Below are 23,159 nucleotides of genomic sequence, written 5' to 3'. Positions count from 1 at the left end.
AGGGCTGGACTGGGACAACAATGTGGCCCTGGACTTAATCCAGACTGGCCCACTTTGACAGGTATCTCCCATGGTGGCCGGACAAATCCCGCACCCCCCCCGGCCACCCAAGCCCCCTCTCCCCCTTCACTAGCCACTAGCCGTTCTACTTTATTAGAGTAGAATGGCTGGTACTGGTACTCTTATAGGCAGTACCAGTGGGAAAGCTAGACATTATTTCACCCGGGGCAAAGAATCAGTTTGGTGCCCCCGCTTATGGGACAAGATTAAGCAGAAGTGAGAAACTCCCAGGCCATAGCTGTTGAGTCAGCTGTCTGTCCCCTCCCCCATGCTCCTCTGTCGTCCCCCCTGCTCCTCTGGTCCTCCCACTGCTTCTTTGTCCCCCCCAGGTGAGCGCTGCGGGGAGGGAGAGGAGGTGAGCGCTGCGGGAAGGGAGAGACAGAATTCCGGAGGGGGGCGGCGGACCGCTGTCACTGAAGCCGGCCCACTGAGCCATCGGCCCGCCGGAAAAATTCCCTGGCCAGTCCATCCCTGCCTGTTCCTGTGAGACTCTTATGTGCTTCAGTAAGCTTTAACCAATAAAATCTAGTTGCCAAAGCTGCTGTTGCCTAATTTAGATTTTGGATGAAAATTGGCCTTGCCATTCCTTTAGCCTCCTACACACGACCGGTTTTCCTGCCAGGAAAACTGCCAGGAGAGCTTTTGGCCTGGATAACCGGCCGTGTGTAGGCTTCCTCGCAGTTTTCCTGACAGGAAAACCGCCGGGAATCCCAGCGGGAAAATAGAGATCCCGGCAGTTTTCCTATGGGAAAACGCTGCGAGGGAGCATACACATGCCCGGGATTCCCGGCCAAAGCTCTCCCCGCAGTTTTCCCGACGGGAAACCCGGCCGTGTGTACACAGGGAAAGTTACCGAGCAGGTTTTCCCGGCGGACTTTATATCGGAATCCCGGTCGTGTGTACAGGGCTTTTATGTTTTTGACATGTCAGAAGCATGGAAAAAAGCTAAATTGATACAAATGGTCACTTTTATAGGAAATAGCCCACTGAAGTTTGAAGTGACCAACATACAACCAGTAAATGGCCCTTCATTGAGTAAATGGGGGACGTGTCTATTAACAGTCATCCAGTTTTGCTTCCTTGACAGTCCAACCAGACCAAATCAGTCGGTATGTCACTTCTTATACCTCTTACCTTTTGGTGTCAAAGTCCTAACAGTTAACCACTTCAGCCCCGAACCATTTGGCTGGCCAAAGACCAGGCCACTTTTTGCGATTCGGGACTGCGTCGCTTTAACTGACAATTTGCGCGGTTGTGAGACATTGCACCCAAACAAAATTGGCGTCCTTTTTTTCCCCACAAATAGAGCTTTCTTTTGGTGGTATTTGATCACCTCTGCGGTTTTTATTTTTTGCGCTATAAACAAAAAAAAGCGTAAATTTGGGGAAAAAAGCGTGTATTGATTGGTTTGCGCAAAAGTTATAGCATCTGCAAAATAAGGGATCATTTTATGGCATTTTTATTATAATTTTTTTTACTAGTAATGGCGGCGATCAGAGATGTTTTATCGTGACTGTGATATTGCGGTGGACACATCAGACACTTGCTCTCTCCACTGCTTCACGGCTCTTCATTGGATAGATTGATAGCAGCGCAGCCATTGGCTCCCGCTGCTGTCAATCAAGTTCAATGACGCGGGCACGGAGAGGGGGGGGGTGCCAAGTCCTACACTCGGCAGTTATGGACGCCGACTGTATGACACAGGAGTGCGCCCGCAAGGTAACACCCTTGGTAGACAGCTTCCCAGAGGGGGTTATATATTGTGGGGAGGAGCCGCGAGAGCCACCGTGGGACCCCAGAACAGGAAGATCAGAGCCATTCTGTGCAAAACGAACAGTGACGGTAGGAATGACATGTTTGTCATTTGTTTTTGTTTTTTAAGTGAACCTTTAGTGTCACTTTAACCACTTCCCGCCTGCACGGCGGGTTTTTACGGCCACATTGTGGCTCTGAATTGCAGGGAGGACGTCTTTATACGGCCTCCGGCCTCCAGGCCACTGGGGGGCGCGCGTGCACGCCTGCCGCATCAGTCAGGTGCCGATGCGCGTGCCTGGTGGCCGCGATGTCCGCCAGGCACCCGCGATCGGTGGTCATGGAAAAAGGGTCAGGGAGAGGAGACTGATGGTGTGTCCCTTGTACATAGGGACAACCATTGTTCACCTCCCCCAGTCACCCCCCTCCCCCCACAGTAAGAATCACTAATTAGGGAATACATTAACCCCTTCCTCGCCCTTCCCTGCCAGTCACATTTATACAGTAATCAGTGCATATTTATATCATTGTTCGCTGTATAAATGTGAATGGTCCCATAAATGTGTCAAAAGTGTCCGATGTGTCCGCCGCAATATCGCAGTACTGACAAAAAACGCAGATCGCCGCCATTACTAGTAAAAAAAATGTCATAATTCTATCCCCTATTTTGTAGACGCTATAACGTTTGCGCAAACCAATCACTATGTGCTTATTGCGATTTTTATTTTTACCAAAAATATGTCGAAGAATACGTATCGGACTAAACTGGGAAAAATGATTTTTCTTTTTTTTTTTATTGGATATTTATTATAGCAAAAAGTAAAAAATTGGGTTTTTTTTTCAAAATTTTTGTTTATAGCGCCAAAAATAAAAACGGCAGAGGTGATCAAATACCACCAAAAGAAAGCTCTATTTGTGGGAAAAAAAGGACGCCAATTTTGTTTGGGAGCCACTTCGCACGAACGCGCAATTGTAATTCAAAGCGTGACAGTGCTAAAAGCTGAAATTTCACCTGGGCAAGAAGGGGGTATATGTGCCCAGTAAGCAAGTGGTTAAGTCTAACAAAATTCTACTGATTGATTGTTGTGGGCTAGAGCAATTTGCAACCCATCATCGTTCTTTGTACTGTTACTATACAAACCCACTTATCTCGTGCAAGGCAGACTTGCCGTCCTGAAAAGGCATGACATGTTTTTAATGCTTTCTGCTTACTAAGTCTCAGAAAGTTTGGCCAGTCTTATCAAGACCCTGCCAGTACGGCTCACATTAAACTATAATTACAGAGTTTGTGGAATTTGTTTAAAGTATTTTTACATTCAGTGTGACAGACGGGAATAGTGGAGAAGGCTCATCAGCCATCAACGGTTCTCTAGTTTGTTCAAACAAGACCTAATTATAATTCACGTTTGGCATGTTTGCATTTGCCTGTCTCTCACCGGGACTTAAAGTGGAATACATCTGCCTGTTGCTGCCACTCCCGCAGTTTATAATATCTCTATAAAATTAGCTGGTATAGAAGCGATGGAAGAGATGCAAAGGTTGGAGAACATCCGATAAGAAAGAGGGACCTGGGCCCAGATTCACAGAGTGTGGGCGCACATTACGCTGCCGTAGAGTAACCAATGTACGCTACGCCAACGCAGCGCAGAGAGGCAAGCAATGCATTCAGCAAGCCAGTGCTCCCAACGCTGCACCAGTGTGGCGTGGAATTCGAAGGCATACGCCGGCGTAGGTGGAAGTGGGCGTGACCCATGCAAATGAGGTGTGACCCCATGCTAATGATTGGCCGAGCGCCAGACAGATACGTATCACAAACTGCGCATGCGCCGTGACGTAAACGCATCCCTCTGCGCCTGCTTACAACCACGTCGGAACAACTGCCTAAATTACGCCGGATCACTGCGTACGGTGTGAACGTAACCTACGCCCAGCCAGACACACGTCCAACGTAAAATACGCCGGCTTGTGTTCCCTGGTGCAGACCTTTGCATGTCTGCTGCTGGGTTGCACCTTCTTTTATGGGGAATAACTTTACTCCGGACGTACAACTTACGCGCACCTCACGTAGCCTGCGTCGGGCGCACGCAGGTTCGTGAATCGTCGTATTTCCCTCATTTGCATGTTTGAATGGCTAATCAATAGGAGCAGCACCATGCACCCAGCCTAAATGTGCGCCCACCCTACGCCGGCGTAAGCAAGATACGTCGGTGGGGTGTAGCCTGGTTTTAGGCACATATCTGTTTGTGGGTCTGGCGCACAGATACGACGGCGCACATTTGCACTTACGTCGGCGTAACTTGTTATACGTCGGCGTAAGTGCTTTGTGAATCTGGGCCCATGTGTCTAGAAGAGGGCATGACTCTCTCAGGCTGGATCCCAATATGTTCTGGTCTGAAATCAATTTAAATACAGTTAGCAAAAATGCTTCACATTGCACAATAATAAATAGTTTCTATTTTGGCAAATGTCTTTATAACAATACTGGTAAGCCAATAAAACCCATCCCATCTTTCCATTTCTAACACAGACAGTAAAAAACCCACAAACACTTACTGTCTTTTTCAATACAGCAGTAGGAAAATAGAAGTAACCCATAAAAAAAAAATCATTGTAAAAATAGAATTAAAAATGCCCATATATTTTTGAGTTGTGTTTGCCCTAGCTGAAATATGGAAGTTTCGCAAAATCAAATTATCAGAATGAATTATGTATATGTCATTTAAACTTCCTATTATTCTATCTATCAGGGACCTAATTATACTGATCTGGGTTTGGCAGTAGAATGCCAGTAGATAGTTGTACCCAGGGGTGTATTTACCGTATTTTCCGGCGTATAAGACGACTGGGCGTGAAAGGCGTTCCGCCTATCACGGACTGATGTGGATTAATTAATTTCCCTGACACAATTTCTCAGGGAGGAACCCATCCCGCCGATTGATTCAAATTCCTATGGTGAGACAGTGCAATCTATGGACAAAACAGACCACATCTCACCTTTCCAACGTTTCAACAGCAGAAGAGAATGGCTGCCGTCTGGGCAGTTGGTTTTATTATCAGCACAAGATCACAAAATGCATTCTCATTGGTCAACCTATACATTTCACACCCACTGATTACTCCCATTCAGTCTCTTTTTACTCGCCCCCTGTGAGTCTGTCATTGGTCAGTTAATATAGGGCTTCTTCATAGTACAAAACAGTTCTCAATCATCCGAAGGCGAGAGTTTCCTTCCAAAGTCACGAGACACATAGTTCATTTAGGAATGCACTGGGGAATGGGAACTTCCTCTCGAAAATCCACAATTGCTTCTCCAGAGTGAAGCGTCCAGGAATGGAATGGGGGGGAAGGGGCTGAAAGACAAGGAGCCCCCTGGACACATCAGTCCCCTCGCACTCCAATCCAAATGGCAACCTCTAAAACTTAACTTCATATCTGACAAATCTTATCAAGGAAAACAGGCACCCATTGTGATACATAATTTCATACATATGCATAATACGTATAAAAAAAAACAATATGAAAATATAAAAATAAATTAAAAGAATATAAACCAAGGAACATTTTAGTGGTTCTAATCATAACATAAAATTTTCATTTTAGTTTCAAGTCCATCACAGTACGGACGTCCTCTCGTCTGAGGATGAGAAGGCATCTGTGATAGGAGGAACACAGAACAGAGGCGCTGCTGGGAAAATTTGTGTTCTGCCTATCACAGGACAGTCTGAGGAGAAGGAGCGTCTTTTAAATCATGGACGCTCGCAGCAGACGGAGACTGTCACCGGCGTATAAGACGACCCCCGACTTTGAAAGCATTTTTTTGCATCCAAAAAGTTGTCTTATACGCCGGAAAATACGGTAGGTTTTGTGCTGCCCTAGGCCTGACTAAACTCGTGCACCCCCTAGTTTAAATATGACCCACCCCTTCCTGTCAAGGCCACACCCCTTGCAGTTTAAGACCCATCCTGAAATTTTTAAGTGGGGACACTAGTTCTGACGGCCGGGGGGGGGGGGGGATGGATTCCCTTAATTTGCATAGATTTCCTCTCACTTCCTGTTTGGCTATGGGACAGGAAGTGAAGGGAAATCTCTGCAATGGGACAGGGATGGTAAAAAAAATTTAAGCGAGGCCCCACCCCCCCCCACAGTTGCAGAATGCCAACCGCCCACATACTGAAAGCAGTGCGGCTGATTTATGGGGGGTGCTAAACGAATTTGCCTAACAGTGTAGCGCAAGCCGGCGGGGACACTGTCCGTGCTGCCCCCCTGCAAAGTGCTGCCCTAGGCCTTGGCCTTGTCGACCTAGGCCAGGATACAGAATTGATTGTACCTACAATTTTTTTTTTAAAGGGTAACTATTCCCAAAACATGGATTTTTGGTTATGAGGGGATTCACCAATTTAACAACCCACAAACTTTTTATATTTCCCACAAATCCAAATCAATAACATATAGACATGTGCACACTGAAATATTACGTTTCTGAATTTCGTTTTCGTTCGAAAAATTAATTTATTTAGTTACTCCCGAAATTTGTTTTTATTTATTTTGTTTCGTTAAAAAAAGCATTTCTCCGAAAATCCAAATCAATTAAGGTCGAATCTGTCATTGAAGGCTCATGGTGTCTGTTGAATGTTCTAAGAAGCTTTGACGGAGCAGCTAAATTGTACGACGCCGCAATCGTACATTTCCGGTCGAATGTTCCGCCTACAAGCTATAGAAGAATTCTAATGTTGTATGACACTAGTAATAATTATATAGCACTACCCCCGGAGGAGCTGCTGGTTGGTTTTGGGTGGCATGTTACCTCTATTTCCTCGCCATCTAGGGTATCAGATGAGAGTTGAGAAAAAGTTCAATGTCCACACTTTAGACTTCCTTTTCTTTGATTTATTTGCTGAACTTAGTAAAAGAATAAAATAAGTAGTTGAAGAGGTGGAAGGGTAACAGGTAATAGGTTCAGGTGCACAAATTCTGTCCGGAAACACTCCTGCTTCCAGCAGCACAGCTTTCGTTGCCACTCTAGCCAGAGTGGGTATAGCGCACCCGGATAGGCCTCTCTCACTAGCCTAACAGCCAGGATGGCGCACGGAAATTGGTAAAGTCTCTGCCACAGACCTTCCCACAGATGGAGGTATGTTCGGTCCAAAATCCTCTCAACACAGGATTAAGCACCCAGACAGGGGTGGACTGACAACTCATGGGGCCCCCGGGCAATAGAAGATTATGGGGCCCCCGGGCTTACAGATGGCCACCACGCCAGGAGGCATTGCATAGGCAGGGCAGCTAAAATCTCAGGATTTTCACATCAAAAGCATGTCGGTTTTGGACATATCACGGACAGATGTAAAAAAAAAAACACAGATTTTTACATACTGTCCCTGGTTTTATTGACCTGGCAACCCTGATGGGACCCCCTAGTGGCATGGGGCCCTCGGGCAGTGCCGAGAGTCCCAATGGTCAGTCCGCCCCTGCACCCAGATCTCTTCCGATTAACTTCTTATAAACTTAGAACTGACCATCATTCAGCCTTTCAGTAATGGTGCATTCTTCGATGAAGTTCAAGGCCTCTCCTGAGATACTAGCCTCGTGCTCGGTACTCTCCAAGACAGGTTCTTCATCGAGTGGCTTCCTCCCTCCAGGACGGACAGCACAGAACCACTCTGCAAACATAGACCCAGTCTGGCTATCGGGCCTACTTAGTAGATCACAAATCCGGACCAACGAGGGCCAAGAGCCAGGAACACTTGAACACGCACCCCCGGCCAGGAGGGCCACTCGCGGGGGGTGGTGGGATGATAGACCAGTGATCGACGACCCCGGTCCAATGGCATCTGTCCCTTAAGTACTTCTCCCCAGCATGCACAGTGGGAAATCAACCCCCACTGATTGGCTGCTGAAGGGGAACACCCAAAACACCTTGACCTGACTGCTGCCATCCTTGGCCTGGGGTGGTAACGGCACCCCAGACAATAGTGGTCACTCACAGTACAACCATGACTGGAACAGAGGCCCAAATTTGGAAAAAAAACATACGGTCTGAGTCAACTAACTCTCAGACTACACTCTAAATGTAAAGCAGCGCCGGCTAAAAAGTAGCAGGCCCCTACAATTATATTTATAAATTATTATTACTAGTCAACCAACATTCAAATTCTTCTATAGCCTATGGGCCGAGCATTTGACCTGAAATGTACGATTGCGGCGTCATACAGTTTAGCTGCTTGTCGAATTTTCTTAGAACTTTCGACAGACACCATAAGCCTTGAATGACAGATTTGACATTTGTATGTTTTTTTCTGCTTCGTCGAATCTTCGTTGTTCATGTCGAATGGTCTACCCCAACACTGTCTCTATAATGTCGAATCTTTCCTCTCTATGTAGAATAATCTTGGACTAATAGAGTTAGGCCTCATACACACGACCGGTTTCCTCGACAGAATCCAACAAGAAACTTGGTGGGAGAGCTTTTTTGCCGAAGAAACCGGTCGTGTATACGTTTTTCATCGAGGAAACCGTCGAGGAACTCGACGAGAAAAAAAAGAGAACAAGTTCTCTTTTTCCTCGACAGGAGTCTCAATTTCCTCGTCGTATTCCTCGTCGGGCTGGTTTTCGACGAGAAAGACGATGGTGTGCATGCTAAGAAACCCTTGCATGCTCAGAATAAAGTATGAGACAGGAGTAAAAGTAGCATTTGTAATGGAGATAACAGATTTGTCACGCTGTAACAGACTGAAAAGTGCAAATCGTCTCCGACCAAACTTTTACTTAACACACAGTAACATGAGATTAGTAAAAGCAGCCCCAAGGGTTGTGCCAGTGGAATCGAACTTCCCCTGCCATTGTATGTGTTGTACGTCACAGCGTTTGAGAACGAGGAGATTTTGTCTTGACAGGGTGTACGCAAAGCAAGCTTGTCAAGTTCCTCGACAAGCCTAACAAGGAACTCGTCGAGGAAAACGATGTGTCTCGCCGACAAGTTCCTCGGTCGTGTGTACGAGGCCTTAGGTTAGGCACATTCAACCGCAGGTTCAATAGACACAGATTGCTATTGTCAGCTTCATGTCAAATCTCCTATCTATATTGAACTGTTAATTCTCTGTTGCATTCACAGCCATGTCCAGCCAGTCAGCCTGATGCCAGGACTCTACAATGTTCCACGTTTAACAACCAGGAGTTTATGGGTCGCCTCTACCAGTGGGAAGCATTCACAGAAGGTAAGAGCAATTTCACAATGTTACTTTCATGCAATTTTGCGATTGCTTTATCTCCAGGATATTTTCTTATTCAATATGTTTTATTATGTTTTTTTATATCTTTCAACAAGTACAAAGTAAGTAATGAACACATGTTCAGTTTAACGGTACAATATCAATGCAAGGTCCACATGTTAATCATGCAGTATCTGTCAGAAACCATTAATCAGAACGAGACAGAAGTACAGTTAAAGTGAATGTAAACCCGAAAAAAAAAAAATTCTTTGCTGTCACAATGTAGAGTATAAGATTTCCTATAATTTGTGCCCAGTCTTGCCACACAGAGTTAATCCAGCTCTGAGCAATCCTATTTTATTGTTCAGTGAAATAAAACGGACTTACAGAAAAAAAACTCAGTCCGTTCCGCCCCCTTACTGTGAGTGACAAATTATTTGCATATCTCATGCAGTAGTGACAGGCATTATTTTTTAATTCCCACCCCCACTCCTTTTCTGAAGTCATGTGGTTACTTTTCTGGATTTTGACTGGATGTTGGTGATCATAGCAGAATTTAGTGTAAGGGGAGTGTAGAGGAGGGCAGAGAGTCTACTGACATCACGACTCCACCCACAGAGCTCCAGACAACAGACCCAACCACAGAATCTGCAGTTTTTCAGTTCTTATAACAGACAGAGGGGAGACATTTGACAGGTAAGGATACATGCAGGAGGCATCTATATCCTTATAGAACAGCACTATGGCAGTAGTTTAGAAAGGATGAGAGGGGGTTTACATCCACTTTAAATCACACTTGTTTAATAATAAAAAATAAAAAGGTAAACAGAGTAAGCATAGTCAAAACATAGCCAGAGTTCAGTAACCGGATCCGGTAGTCGGCCAAGCCAAGCCAATGTCCAAGGGCCAGCGATAAAGGTAGTAGTACAGCAAGCAGGATCTGTAGCCAGAGAGAACGTCAGTCAAGCAGGTCTTCAACAGGAATGCAGGAGAAAGTCTCTTGTGATGTTAACACAGGCGAAGGCAAAGAGCAAATGAACTGGAAGGCTTTAAGTAGGCAGAGCTGACGAGCAGGATCATCAACAGGTGGATCACTGTGGAGAGATGGGAGCTGGCAATTAACTGACAGCTGAGCTGCCAGCACATAGAAGAAAGGGCTGCGCCCAGCCCTGACAGTATCAAACTATTACATGGCCTTTTATAAAACAACATAGGCCAAAGTTAGGAATACTAGGTAGTAGATCCAGCAACACAACAGTTATGGAGTTAGTGGAAGCTATTAAGGCTCACTGATACTTGTTATTGAGAGATGGGGGGGGGGGGGGGTTGGGTTTGCAGTAAATGGTAGCAAGGGAAAAGCAATATTAACCGTGGTTAAGTGTGCTACACACCCCAAATGATTATGGAAAGGAAAGGTACCCCAGGGGGCTTTGTATTGCAGCAAGGAAGGATACTGTTCTTTTTATGTCAAAAATGTATTTTTATTTAAAAAAGATTTTCCACAAGGAGAACATCTGTTAGGTTCAAAACATGAACTCCGAATTTTAAGGTAAAAAATATATACATAGTAATACAGCTGTACATATACAATGACATAGCATGATGATCCTATAATAAAATGGAAACCCTGACACGTTTCGACCTTCGTAGAGGTCATCTTCAGGGGGGAAAAAGGAGATGCTCTAAAAAAGAATACATTGTATAGGTAAAATTGTTCGAAAGACAAAAGCACTAATGACAATAAAACATCTGCAGTAAATATAATCTTTATATTAATGAGTATTATTACCAATTAACAGCTGGGGAAAGAAGTAAAAACCCATAGCTGAACCATGTTGTTTACCTACCCTCAACCACTCCTCCTTAAGCTGCAAAGGCAGCAGCTGTGGTGTACACCTGCTTTGGTTGAGTTTTTGCAATCTCGTGTCCATTGGGGTTAGCCAACCTACTGGTCTTTCCCATCAACTCAGGGAACCAAGATTTGGCTACAAATAAGTTATCCACGGGGACCAAATTCATAGAAATTCATATTTATCTAATGAGATGATTGTTAATTTTTTCATGGATCATTGTGCCTTTTTAATCGTGTTTTGACCTCTTGAAAACTTAGTGTGGGTGACGCCCATGTTTGGGCTATGTTTTATTTAGTGGCACTTTATAAATCCAATTATTTTTGATGTGTTGCACCCTGAATTGGTTTGTGCAGGAGAGCTTCAGTAAGGTCTTTATGTAGGTTACAATTCATAACTGTGTGTAATAAAGAATAAACAATACTCCAGAGCCTTTGAACTTTGGAGCATGACCACCAGGGCTTTTTTTTTCAGGTGGAACTTAGTTCAACCACCTCTGGCTCAGACCCTATGGTGCCTGCTCACCACAATCACTTGTAAACACAGAAGTCTGGTTTCTGTGTTTACAAGTGACAGCTCTGCACTCTGTGTTCAACCCTCCTGAACTCTGCATTCTGTATGTAATGCAATACTGGTATTTAACCACTTAAGGACCGCCTCCTGCACATTTACGTTGGCAGAATGGCACGGCTGGGCACAAGCACTTACAGGTACGTCCTCTTTAAGTGCCCAGCCGTGGGTCGCAGGCGCGCGCCCGCGGCGTGTGCCCGCGACCCGGTCCGAAGCTGCGGGACCCGCAGACCCGATCGCCGCTGGAGTCCCGCGATCGGTCCCCGGAGCTGAAGAACGGGGAGAGCCGCGTGTAAACACAGCTTCCCCGTTCTTCACTGTGGCGCTGTGATCGATCGTGTGTTCCCTTTTATAGGGAAACACAATCAATGATGTCACACCTACAGCCACACCCCCTTACAGTTAGACATGAGGTCACACATAACCCCTTCAGCGCCCCCTTGTGGTTATCTCCCAAACTGCAATTGTCATTTTCACAGTAAACAATGCATTTTTAATGCATTTTTTGCTGTGAAAATGACAATGGTCCCAAAAATCTGTCAAAATTGTCCGAAGTGTCCGCCATAATGTCGCAGTCATGAAAAAAATTGCTGATCGCCGCCAATAGTAGTAAAAAACATTTTTTTTTATAAAAATGCAATAAAACTATCTACTATTTTGTAAATGCTATAAATTTTGCGCAAACCAACCGATAAACGCTTATTGTGATTTTTTTTTACCAAAAATAGGTAGAAGAATACGTATCGGTCTAAACTGAGGAGATTTTTTTTTTATATACATATTTATGCGGGATATTTATTATAGCAAAAAGTAAAAAATATTGCATTTTTTTCAAAATTGTCGCTCTATTTTTGTTTATAGCGCAAAAAATAAAAACGCAGAGGTGATCAAATACCACCAAAAGAAAGCTCTATTTGTGGGAAAAAAAGGACACTAATTTTGTTTGGGAGCCACGTCGCACGACCGCGCAATTGTCAGTTAAAGCGACGCAGTGCCGAATCGCAAAAACTGCCTAAAGGTCCGGGTCTTAAGTGGTTAATGTCCTTTTAAGACCCTCCTACTGTTTGTGAGGTGTGTGTGGGGGCAGAGGTTTTGGGGGGTTCGTGGTTGAGTTTCAGCTCCTATTGTTTGAGAAAAAAAAGCCCTGATGACCACTAAATATGTAGCATTGTTTCCTCTTGTACAGAGCCCCAGAATCAGAGAAATTTGTAGTTGGGCACATATTGGGCAATGTGAGCGGGGTTGTATACCAATGATACAGACCTATAAGAATTTTCTATAGCTAAAATAATGAAAGAGCTTCTGTCTCTAGTACATTAAAATCTATATTAGGTGGTGTCAAAGTTTGTTTAACGTTCTACATCTGTGTTCTGAATAAACATGTGACATCACTGCTGACATATGACATGGCCACTTATAAAGAATTTCTTTGTGCAAAGCAGATAACCTTGTCTAGATGTGTAGCTCTTGTGTCCACACACAGTAACAAATGCTGTTTTATGAGACGGGTCGATATTTTAGAAAATGTAGCTTTTTATTTTCACTAGGAAGCGGTGACTTTGCCAAGGTATGAGGTACTAGTTCTTTGCAAAGTGACAAGCTTAAACAATGTCACACCCCTCAAGATGGCTACTTTTATAGAATATCAGGGGTGTCCAAACTTTTTTGAGAGAGGGCCAGATTTGATGAAGTGAACATGCAGGAGGGCCGACCATCTGACATTCTTTGAACCATTAAAATTCAGTGTAAATGTGTTAGTTCGAGCAACTAATACACGGCCCAACAAGAATTCTCTTGCCTTTGTGGCTGTGTGTGGTGAAGAGATGAGCTTGGACGTGTTATTTGGCTATACCGTATTTATCGGCTTATAACACGCACCTTCATTTTAAGAGGGACGTTTCAGGAAAAAACGTACATTTTATATAAAGAACTGTGAAGCAAAATAAGGGTCAGTGCCCATGAATGCTGCCTAATCAGTGCCCATCTGCAGACCCACCTTTGCAATGAATGCAGACCCACCATTACCAGGAGTGGATCACCTCCATTGCCAGGAATGCAGCACCCCCATTGCCAGGAATGCAGACTCACCATTGCCATCAGTGCAGCCTGATTGATGCCCATCAAGTGGGCGGGACGAGCGCAAACAGATTACATACAGAAGAATCTGTTTTTCATTGGCCTCTTTAATACAGAGTTCTGCCTCCTATGATGGATAGAACAGCCATCCAATGGCAGCGCAGGAGACTGGACTTCCTATAACATAGGCCGCCGTACAAACAGGAAATTCACCTGTATGTATGGCACTCGCCCAGCATCCTCCCGGTCCCCTCCAAGAGATTCGCTGGTGGGCGCAAAAGATATACATATCCAAATTACCAGGTGGGCCGATCAAAACCTGAATGTGGGCCGCGATTGGCCCGCGGGCGGGACTTTGAACATACCTGCGGTATATGAATGACAGGTACCCTTTAAATAATATGCAATGAATAAGGCGCTTGGCCCCAAAAGAAAGGTTGTGAGGGTCCAAGCTCCTTAATCATTGCATGTATCGGGATCTCAGTACCTCCAGAGTAGGAATCTCCAGAAGAACTCCAATAAGCATCAAATATGACCAACCTCTGTATAAAGACAGTTATGTTCTCCATAGTCTTGAGACAAAGGTTGCCTAATCGCCATCTGGGCTTCTCGCAAACGTCCAGATGTATTAGTATCCACATACTTAAAGGATAACTAAACCCAATAATAAAAATTGAATATATTGCAGTTAAGTCCTTAGATGTGGAGGCTGCATTCGTTTCCATTTTTTTTTTCAAGCTAAAAACTTTTTTTATCAAATACAGAAAATATCTTTTAATCTTTCCAGAAATACAGTGTCCTTGTTGCATCATGTGAGCTGTACCAAAGAAAATCTTCCTTCCTAACCATCTTTTGTAAACTAACAATTGCCCTGCCCAGCATGTAATAGAGATAAATACGGCCAGGGTTATAGTCCATATAAGGAGATCAGCCTAGGGTGACAGCGATGACTCCCTTCCTAGTTACATAGCCATCCAGAGACACGAAGTGGGTTTTTTGCAGGGACACCAGGTGAAAAAAGAAAAGAAAAGCATCTACCAGACCAAGGACTAGTGAGCTGCAATACATTACATTTTTGGTTTTGGGTTTAGATACACTTAAACCACTTTCCGCCAAATCACATACCTGGTACGTCATTCGTCTCTTCAGGTGGTTGTACCGGGATAATGCCTGCAACTGTTCTCTTGGGCTCTCCCGTCCCACCGAGAGACCTGGGCTACCAGCCGGCACGTCTCCCGGCTGGCCGGAGACCCTTATAAAGCTAGAATCGGCTTTGCTATATTAACCCGGAAGGGATTTTTTGAAAATTTTAAGTATTCAAAAAATCTTTGCTCTTTGAATTCTTTCAAGTGCAAAATCTGGGGTTATTGACCCCAGATCCCTCCATAAAGAGTACCTGTCACCTGCCTATTGATGTCACAAGGATGTTTACATTGCTTGTGCTAGCAATAAAAGTGATTATAAAAATGTAAAGCAATAAAAATGTAAAATTAAAGTGCCCCTCATGCTAGTGCGCAAAGGTGAACACGTGCGTTGGTCCCGCATGCACGCAAACAGCGATCGTCTCACACATGTGAGGTATTACCAGGAACGCCAGATCATGAGCAGTAATTCTACTACTAGACTTCCTCTGTAGATATAAAGTGGTAACCTGTAAAGGATTTTAAAGCATAGCCTATGGATAGTAAAAGTTGCACCGTAGGTCGCCATTGTGCTGGCATGAACAATTTTAAAGTGTGACATTTTTGGTATCTATTTACTTGATGTGACATCAGCTTTTATATTTTACAAACAAATTAGGTTATGTATTGTGTTTTTTTTGCATTACAATTTAAAAAAAAGTTTTTTTTTTCCCCAAAAATTGCATTTGAAAAACCGCTGTGCAAATGAAGTGCCAGAAAAAGCCTGGTTTCAGGTGGTTAATGTCCGTTCTGACAAGTCAGCCTACATTCTTTACTTGTCCAATTTACTCCACAAGATTCTCTCACATGCTTCTCCCCCTTTTTTCCCTCAATCTTTCACAGCACGTCTTCTATCCATTGAGCGGTGTACATGACCACAACTAAAGTGCTTGTTCTAAACAAATGGAAGTGAGGCCCCGTACACACGACAGAGGAACTCGACGTGCTTGGCACGTCGAGTTCCTCGTCGAGTTTTGGGATGAAGCCGCCGAGGAGCTCGGCGGGCCGGCTTCTCCCATAGAAGAACGAGGACAACGAGAAAATAGAGAACATGTTCTCTATTTTCTCGTCGAGTTCCTCGGCGGCTCCATCGAGCCAAAACTGTACAGACGACAGAGATTCTCGGCAGAATCCGGGTTTTGACCGAGTTTCTCGGTGAATTCTGCCGAGAATCTCTGTCGTGTGTACGAGGCCTCAGGGAGATAAAGAGAGGTAACGCCGGGAAACTAACATTTTTAGAATTAGAAAAGATCCACGAATCGGGGTAGAATATGGGACTTTCAAAATGGCATGGGGGGCACTTTAATTTTAACATTTTTAGAAGAAGGTCAGCCTTTGTGAACAGGGTTGCTTTAAGCCAGTTTCATGCTATGTGCCAGGCGGTGGAGAAAGTGACGGTGTTGGATTCCTCCTCAGGAAGGATGGTGGGAGTTTGGAATGGGGCGCTCATGCTGTGCAGATTGAATGGACTCTGCTCAGCCCGAGGTTTCCATTTCCTCTAGTGGCTTATGTCGCCTATAGCTCATATCCTGTATTGTTCCCTGTGGTATCATGGATCAAACCAACCCTGCAGGGACATCCCTGACATACTCCCATCATTAAGCAGCAGCAGTCCATCTGTGGGACAGGAGACGATGATAAAAGCCCAGTTGAGGACTGCGATGGTTGTCCTTGCTTAGGGTATATGGCTTATACAGACAACTGAACGTAGGTCTAGATATGCTTTACCTTAAATATATAAACAAGGACAGCGGAGGACAGTGAGAAAAGCCCAGTTTAGGACTTCAATGGTTGTCACTGCATAGGGATGTACCTCTTATATAAATGCCTGAATGTAGGCCTAGATATACTTTACCTCATATACAGTATATTAAGGCTTCATTTCCACTGACGTTTTTACAGCCACTTTTCTGAGCGTTTTTTACAGCTTAAAAACGTCTGTCCATGTTATTCTATGGCATCATGCCCACATAGGCGTTTTTGAGCTGCAAATGGTATAGGCGTTTTTGAGCTGTAAAAAAAACGCAGGACCAGGGCGTTCTGAAGCTCCAGAGTAGAGCTGTAAAAACGCCAGACGTTAAAAAACGCTCAAAAACGCGTGAAAACGCTAAAAAACTCTCAAAAACGCTACCACGGCATTTTTAAAGCTGCAGCTCACAAAAAAAAAATTTTTTTACAAAATAAACATGGACAGGCGTTTTTAAGCTGTAAAAAAGGCTAACAACAGTGGCTGTAAAAACGCCAGTGGAAATGAAGCCTAATAAGAAAGGGAGAGGACGGTGCTAAAAAGCCCAGCTTGGGACTTCAGTGGTTATCTCTGCATAGAGATGTAAGTCTTATATAAACGCCTGAACGTAGGTCTGGATACGCTTTACCTCATATATATATAAATAAGGATGAGAGAGGATGGCGATTAAAAAGCCCAGCTTGGGACTTCAGTGGTTGTCTCTGCATAGGGATCGAAGTCTTATAAAGACGCCTGAACGTAGGCCTGGATACACTTTACCTCATTATATATAACTAAGGACAGGAGGAATGGTAGTAAAAACCCAGCTTAGGACTTCAATGATTGTCTCTGCATAGGGATGTTCTGCTTATATAGAGGCCTAAATGTAAACATAGATACGCTTTACATCATATATATAAATAAAGACGGGAGAGGACGGTGGTAAAAGCCCAGCTTAGGACTTCAATAAATGTTTGTGTCTGCATAGGGATATTCTGCTTATATAGAGGCCTAAATGTAGGCTTATTTCCACTTTACCTCATATTTAAATAGGGACGTAATTACAGAGGATTCAGTGAGTTTGTCATGTAACAAACCCAACTATAACTTAGGCTTCCCTTTATTTACTTCTCTAGCTGCGTTCCAAGTCTTGTTATGCATTCATAAGTAGTTTTTGTTAGCATGGCAACCCGTTGGTGCTGTCTGTATGCATTCCTGTGGCAGCACAAAGGTGGTCTTTAATGTCGTGCTGCCACATACTGTATATGAGTAACTGCAGGTAATCACTACATGTGTGATTTCATGTGCCAGCCTATTATTGATTTGTCTGAGGAAGAAGCAGATGCTTCGAAACACGTTTCCACCCGCCAAATGTCAGCACGGCCTCCACAGTGACGTCACGTCCGGTGCCATCTTGTGTTCCACGCTGGTTTATGCGGTGGTTGGCCACTCTCCTATGTCTTCCAACTATACAGGTGTATCTTTGTGTGTCCCTAATCCACCAGAACACCTTGGGAGAGCCTAAAGACTGACTAGAATGACTCCTGAGGCCTCGTACACACGACCGGGAAACTCGACGGGCGAAACACATCGTTTTGCTCGTCGAGTTCCTTGTGAAGCCGTCGAGAAATTCGACAAGCCAAGTTTCTCCATTCCCGTCAAGGAAATAGAGAACATGCTCTCTTTTTGGCTCGTCGAGTTTCTCGACAGTTTCCTCGACGAAAATGTACACACGACCGGTTTCCTCAGCAAAAAAATATCTCCCAGCAAGTTTCTTGCTGTTTTTTGCCGAGAAACTCGGTCGTGTGTACGAGGCTTTACTTGCCCTTTTGTATCGACCAAAATGTGAGTTGCCATTTGTCTTTTGTTTCTAATAAATGTAAGTTTTTTTTTAACATACTACACTTAGTCTGGCTCCCCTTTTTGTTCCCTATCATTGATTTGTACAATCTTCCACCCTACCACATCCACCCAGAGAGTCTGGGCATTGTATGGCCCTAATCGCCCATGTGCATGAACTCTTAAAGTGACATTAAACAATATCCTTTTTCTCCAAGAATAATCCATACACATCTAGTACTTAATTGCCCTGTAATCTATTTTTCAATAAAATATATTTTTTTGTGTTTTTCTGCCTCAATGAGCTGCCAGAGGCCAGAGGGAGTAGAGGTGGAGGGGGGAAAGGAGGGTAAAGTCCCAGGAGAAAATTGTGTTTAGAATGAGTAGTGCAGGTTAGTTGTGCTCATGTGCACTGCTCTATGCACAGTACAAATCCCATAGCCCAATAGCCTCCAAACTGCAGGCCACGGGCCCTTTAACCAGCCCTTAGGATAGTGTTCCTTTCACTAAAACAAGACACTTTTCCTCTCACTGACAGCAATAATGGGGCATGATTCCTCCCACTGATACCAACCATGGGGCTTTATTCTTCCAACTGACACCAATGACGGGGTACTATTCCTCCCACTGATACCAACAATGGGGTACTGTTCCTCCCACTGACACCAACGCCATGGCCCCCTAAAGTCTGAAGGACCGTAAACTGGCCCTTTGTTTAGAAAGTTTGGAGACCCCGCCATAGTCCATAGTCCACCTTAGGAACGAGGAAGGGAAGGTGACTACATACAGTAGGACCATGGACAACGATCATAGCCACCCTCTAACAGCAAGCCAGATCAGAGTGGCGAAAATCAGAGTTTTGTGTCAGTTTAATTGAAACAAGTCGGTACAATCAGATCGCAGAATGTGTCCAGTGTTAGAATGGTGTTCGATTCCTTAGCTGCTCAGGAGCAGATGTAGCAGCACCCATGTATCTGAACACGCTGAGTACCCTGCTGAGCTTGCAGTGAGAGGGTTAATCTGCGTTTGCGTTCCTGAACACACAGGCTGGCAAAGACATTCAAACAACTTGTCTCCTCTTTGAAATGTTTGCCGAACTATGCATGTTTTCATCTTCTCTGATGTTTCTTTTAGACAGATCACATTCCCCGCTCCTGTAACCCACTCCATCATTGCTATTTTAGCATCAGGGACTTTACTGCTCACCACATCTAGCTTGTCCTAAGTGTTTTAAACCATATGACCCCTGGTGACCCTTGACCTTTGCACTCTGCTTAGCCCAGGTGTATTTACAGAATACACAGGGTTATTTTAACACACATGTGGCCATTTGGCTAGCTGTTTTTTCTAAAAGTCTTTGTAAACTTAGGGAGCTATAGCTACAAATTTGAGTTGGGAGTAGACTTTTAAATCAAATTATAAAAATGCTTTCCAAATACCCCTATTACCTTTTATTTCCAGGTCACATGACTACCTAGCACCTAGCTCAGATCTAAACAGCTTAGGCGGTGGCTAGTAACGGTCTGCTCTGCCTGAATGGCAATGACAGGTGAAGCCACCGTCAATTACTCTTACCAGTGGTGGTGCATCCATAGAGGGCGCAGGAGCGCCTCCCCCTCTCTCCTGCACCGCTCTATCACCAATAGATTCATGCATTGCATGAATCTATCTATAGTCACCGCTGCCACCCCCTATTCAAGTGTCCGGCCCCTTGTCGGGCGCCGGGCATCTGAATTACAGCGGCGGGGGTGTTTTTGGAAGCGCCTGATTAGAGCCATCGGCTCTAATAGGTGTCCCGATTTGAGCCGTGGGCTCTAATAGGCTTTCAAATTAGTAAACAGCGGGCGCAATGCTATGCGTTCGCTGTTTACACAGTGTTGTGTTAGAGAAGCGAATAAATTGCTTCCCTAACACTGACCCGCCTCTCAGCCAATCAGGTGAACCGGGTCTGGTTACCCTGTCACCTGATTGGCTTAAGCGACAGGTGCTGTGATTCGACGCCTATAAGGCGTCAAATCATAGCAGAGATGACAGGAAGAGGATGGGAGAAGACATGGAGGACTCGCAGCATGGAGGACAGCGCAGAGACAGGTAAGTGCTGGGCGGGGGGCACACTGGCAGCAATTGATGGGCACAGTGGCAGCAATTGATGGGCACACTGGCAGTAATTGATGGGTACAGTAGCTGCGTTTGATGGCACAGTGGTGGAAAAGTATGGGTACAGTGGCTGCGTTTGATGGGCACAGTGGCTGCGCTTGATGGTTTTTTTTTTTCAGTTTATTTGCGCCCCCCCAAAAAATTTTGAGCACCAGCCGCCACTGACTCTTACCCAATCCATGCCTTCCATATCAGCAGTACTGAGAGGGTTGGGGGATTAAGAGTATTTGATTCACAGCAGCTTCTCCTATCATTGTCACTCACGGCAAGGTGGACTGTTCCTGCTCACCCATCACCCGGGCCATTCAAATCCAAAAAAGAGCAAGTAAGAGTGAAACTGGCAATACACTGGTAGAATTTTGTTCAAATATTTTCATTGTAAGAATTTTTTAGTGGGGTCGAATTGACGTTAACCACAGTGACGAGAACATTTGAAGGAAAAGGATGGAATGTTTTTTCTCGAATGAACACATTTCTAACAATGAATGTGGTTTTCACTTGGGAAATTAAATTGATTTCAAAATCAAATGTTAATGAAGGAAAGGGGCAGACCAGGGACAGTCAGGCTAGGGAGGAAAGAATTCGATAATGCTAAAGGAAATGGGGCAGGTTCTATCTCAGCCATCTTTCATTGGATATTGATAGGTTTAAATTCACTTTTGCTAGATTCCACCACCATCTAGGTGGCTGTTGTCCACGACTCTGTTCAGACATTCCAAATATCAAAAAATTTGCCTCCAACCATCATGTCACAGTTTTTGTGAGCAAGCATTACGTAGGGCCATACTTGTGTCCCTCAATGGACTTCAAGAACATGATTTCACGGTAAGTACAACATCTTATTTTATTTATAGTCCATTGAGGCATACAGCACGATAATAATTCATAGACCTTTAGAATGAAAAAGCAGTCCAAATGGGGTGGCCAACATTCACTTAACTATTCAATGTAAGTGGAACCTAGTACAAGATCTAATATAAAGCTATCAATGGCCAGTGAAGATTAGCTGAAATAGGAGATAAAGGAAAATACCTTGGGCCAGATTCAGAAAAGAGATACGCCAGCGTATCTCCTGATACACCGTCGTATCTCTGAGTCCGGCCGTCGTATCTATGCGCCTGATTCATAGAATCAGGTTACGCATAGATATGCCTAAATTCCGCCAGGTGTAAGTGTCTTACACCGTCGGATATTAGGCTGCAATCCCAGGCCGGCCGCTATGTGGCGTTTCGTTTTTTTTACGTGACGAATATGCAAATGAGGATTTCCGCCGATTCAGAAACGAACGACCGCCCGGCGCATTTTTTTTGCGTCGTTTGCGTTTGGCTTTTTCCTTCGTAAAGTTACCCCTGCTATGTGAGGGGTATCCTATGTTAAGTATGGCCGTCGTTCCCGCGCCGAGTTTTGAAATGTTATGTCGTTTGCGTAAGTCGATTCAGAAAAGGGCTGGACGTAAGTTACGCTCACGACGAAACCAATGACGTCCTTGCGACGTTATTTGGAGCAATGCACTCTGGGAAATTTGACAGACGGCGCATGCGCCGTTCGTTCGGCGCGGGGACGCACCTGATTTAAATTTTACACGCCCCCTACCCGCGGAATTTGAATTCCGCTGGGGGATTTACGATACGCCGCCGCAAGTTTACAGGCAAGTGCTTTCTTGTGGCGGCGTAACGTAAATGAGATAGGTTACGCGGATCTAAAGATCCGCTCATCTATCTGAATCTGGCCCCTTATATACTCGAGTATACGCCGAGTTTTTTTAGCACATTTTTTTGTGCTGAAAATGCCCCCCTCGGCTTATACTCGAGTCACATTTTTGCGCCTGATCTCCTGGACTTTGGGGACCCAGTACCAGCCAAACTTGGCACACATGTAACCCCACTCTTCCTCTACAAGTGTGCAGAGTTTGTTGTCCAGAGGACCTACGGCTGGGGGGGAACACTGATTTTTGAAACTTGGGCACCCCTTCCGTTGACTCCCATATTAAACGGTCATTTCTCTGGTGACTTTGGGGACCCAGTACCGGCCGGTTATAGGTCCCATGGACCCAGAACTTGGCACACATATAGCTCCATTACTTCTATACAAGTATGAAAAGTTTGTTGTCTGGGTGACCTACGGCTGGGGAGCACCGATTTTCAAAGCCGGGCACCCATTCCATAGACTCCCATGTTAAACATCTGTCTAGTCATGGACACATTGAGGCGTGGGCACAGTGAGGCATGGGCACAGTGAGGCATGGACAAAGTGAGGCATGGACACAGTGAGGCATGCACATGGGCAAAGTGAGGCATGCAGATGGACACCTTAGGCTTATACTCGAGTCAATACGTTTTCCCATTTTTTTGTGGTAAAATTAGGTGCCTCGGCTTATATTTGGGTCGGCATATACTTGAGTATATACGGTAAGTCAAATGTCTTGACCAAGGAAAAAGGACACCATGGATCAACCTGGTGGTTCAGAACAGGGAAAAAAGGAATTGCTAAATGTTAGGGTGGGTTTCAAAATAAACAGGTGAGGAGAATCGGCATTACACATATAAAAGAGTAAAAATACCACTGAGGAAAAGATGTCCAACCTCCTAGGACACTAGCAAAATGGCGGAAAATAAAACTAGACATGACAGTTGGTTTTACAGGGGCAGCCTTAACGTTTTATGTTTTTGAGTGTCCAAAACGTCTTCTAAAGGCAGCCCAAATGTCTAAGAATTATTTCTTTGTTGGTATTTAGGATATG

General features: G+C 44.6%; 1 protein-coding gene across 3 annotated transcripts in view; it reads left to right on the top strand.

The window, feature by feature from the left end:
• The window catches only part of ADAMTSL4 (ADAMTS like 4), a 312,392-nt gene that overhangs the window by 127,532 nt on the left and 161,701 nt on the right, over positions 1-23,159 (top strand). For all 3 annotated transcript variants that reach the window (XM_040332769.1, XM_040332770.1, XM_040332768.1), the window contains one exon: positions 8,924-9,026. In XM_040332769.1, the coding sequence (XP_040188703.1) occupies positions 8,924-9,026 (103 nt within the window). The remainder of the gene's footprint in view (positions 1-8,923; positions 9,027-23,159) is intronic.

This window comes from Rana temporaria, chromosome 13, assembly GCF_905171775.1.
Source record: "Rana temporaria chromosome 13, aRanTem1.1, whole genome shotgun sequence".
NCBI lineage: Eukaryota > Metazoa > Chordata > Amphibia > Anura > Ranidae > Rana > Rana temporaria.
This window is presented reverse-complemented; position numbering and strand designations above follow the sequence as displayed.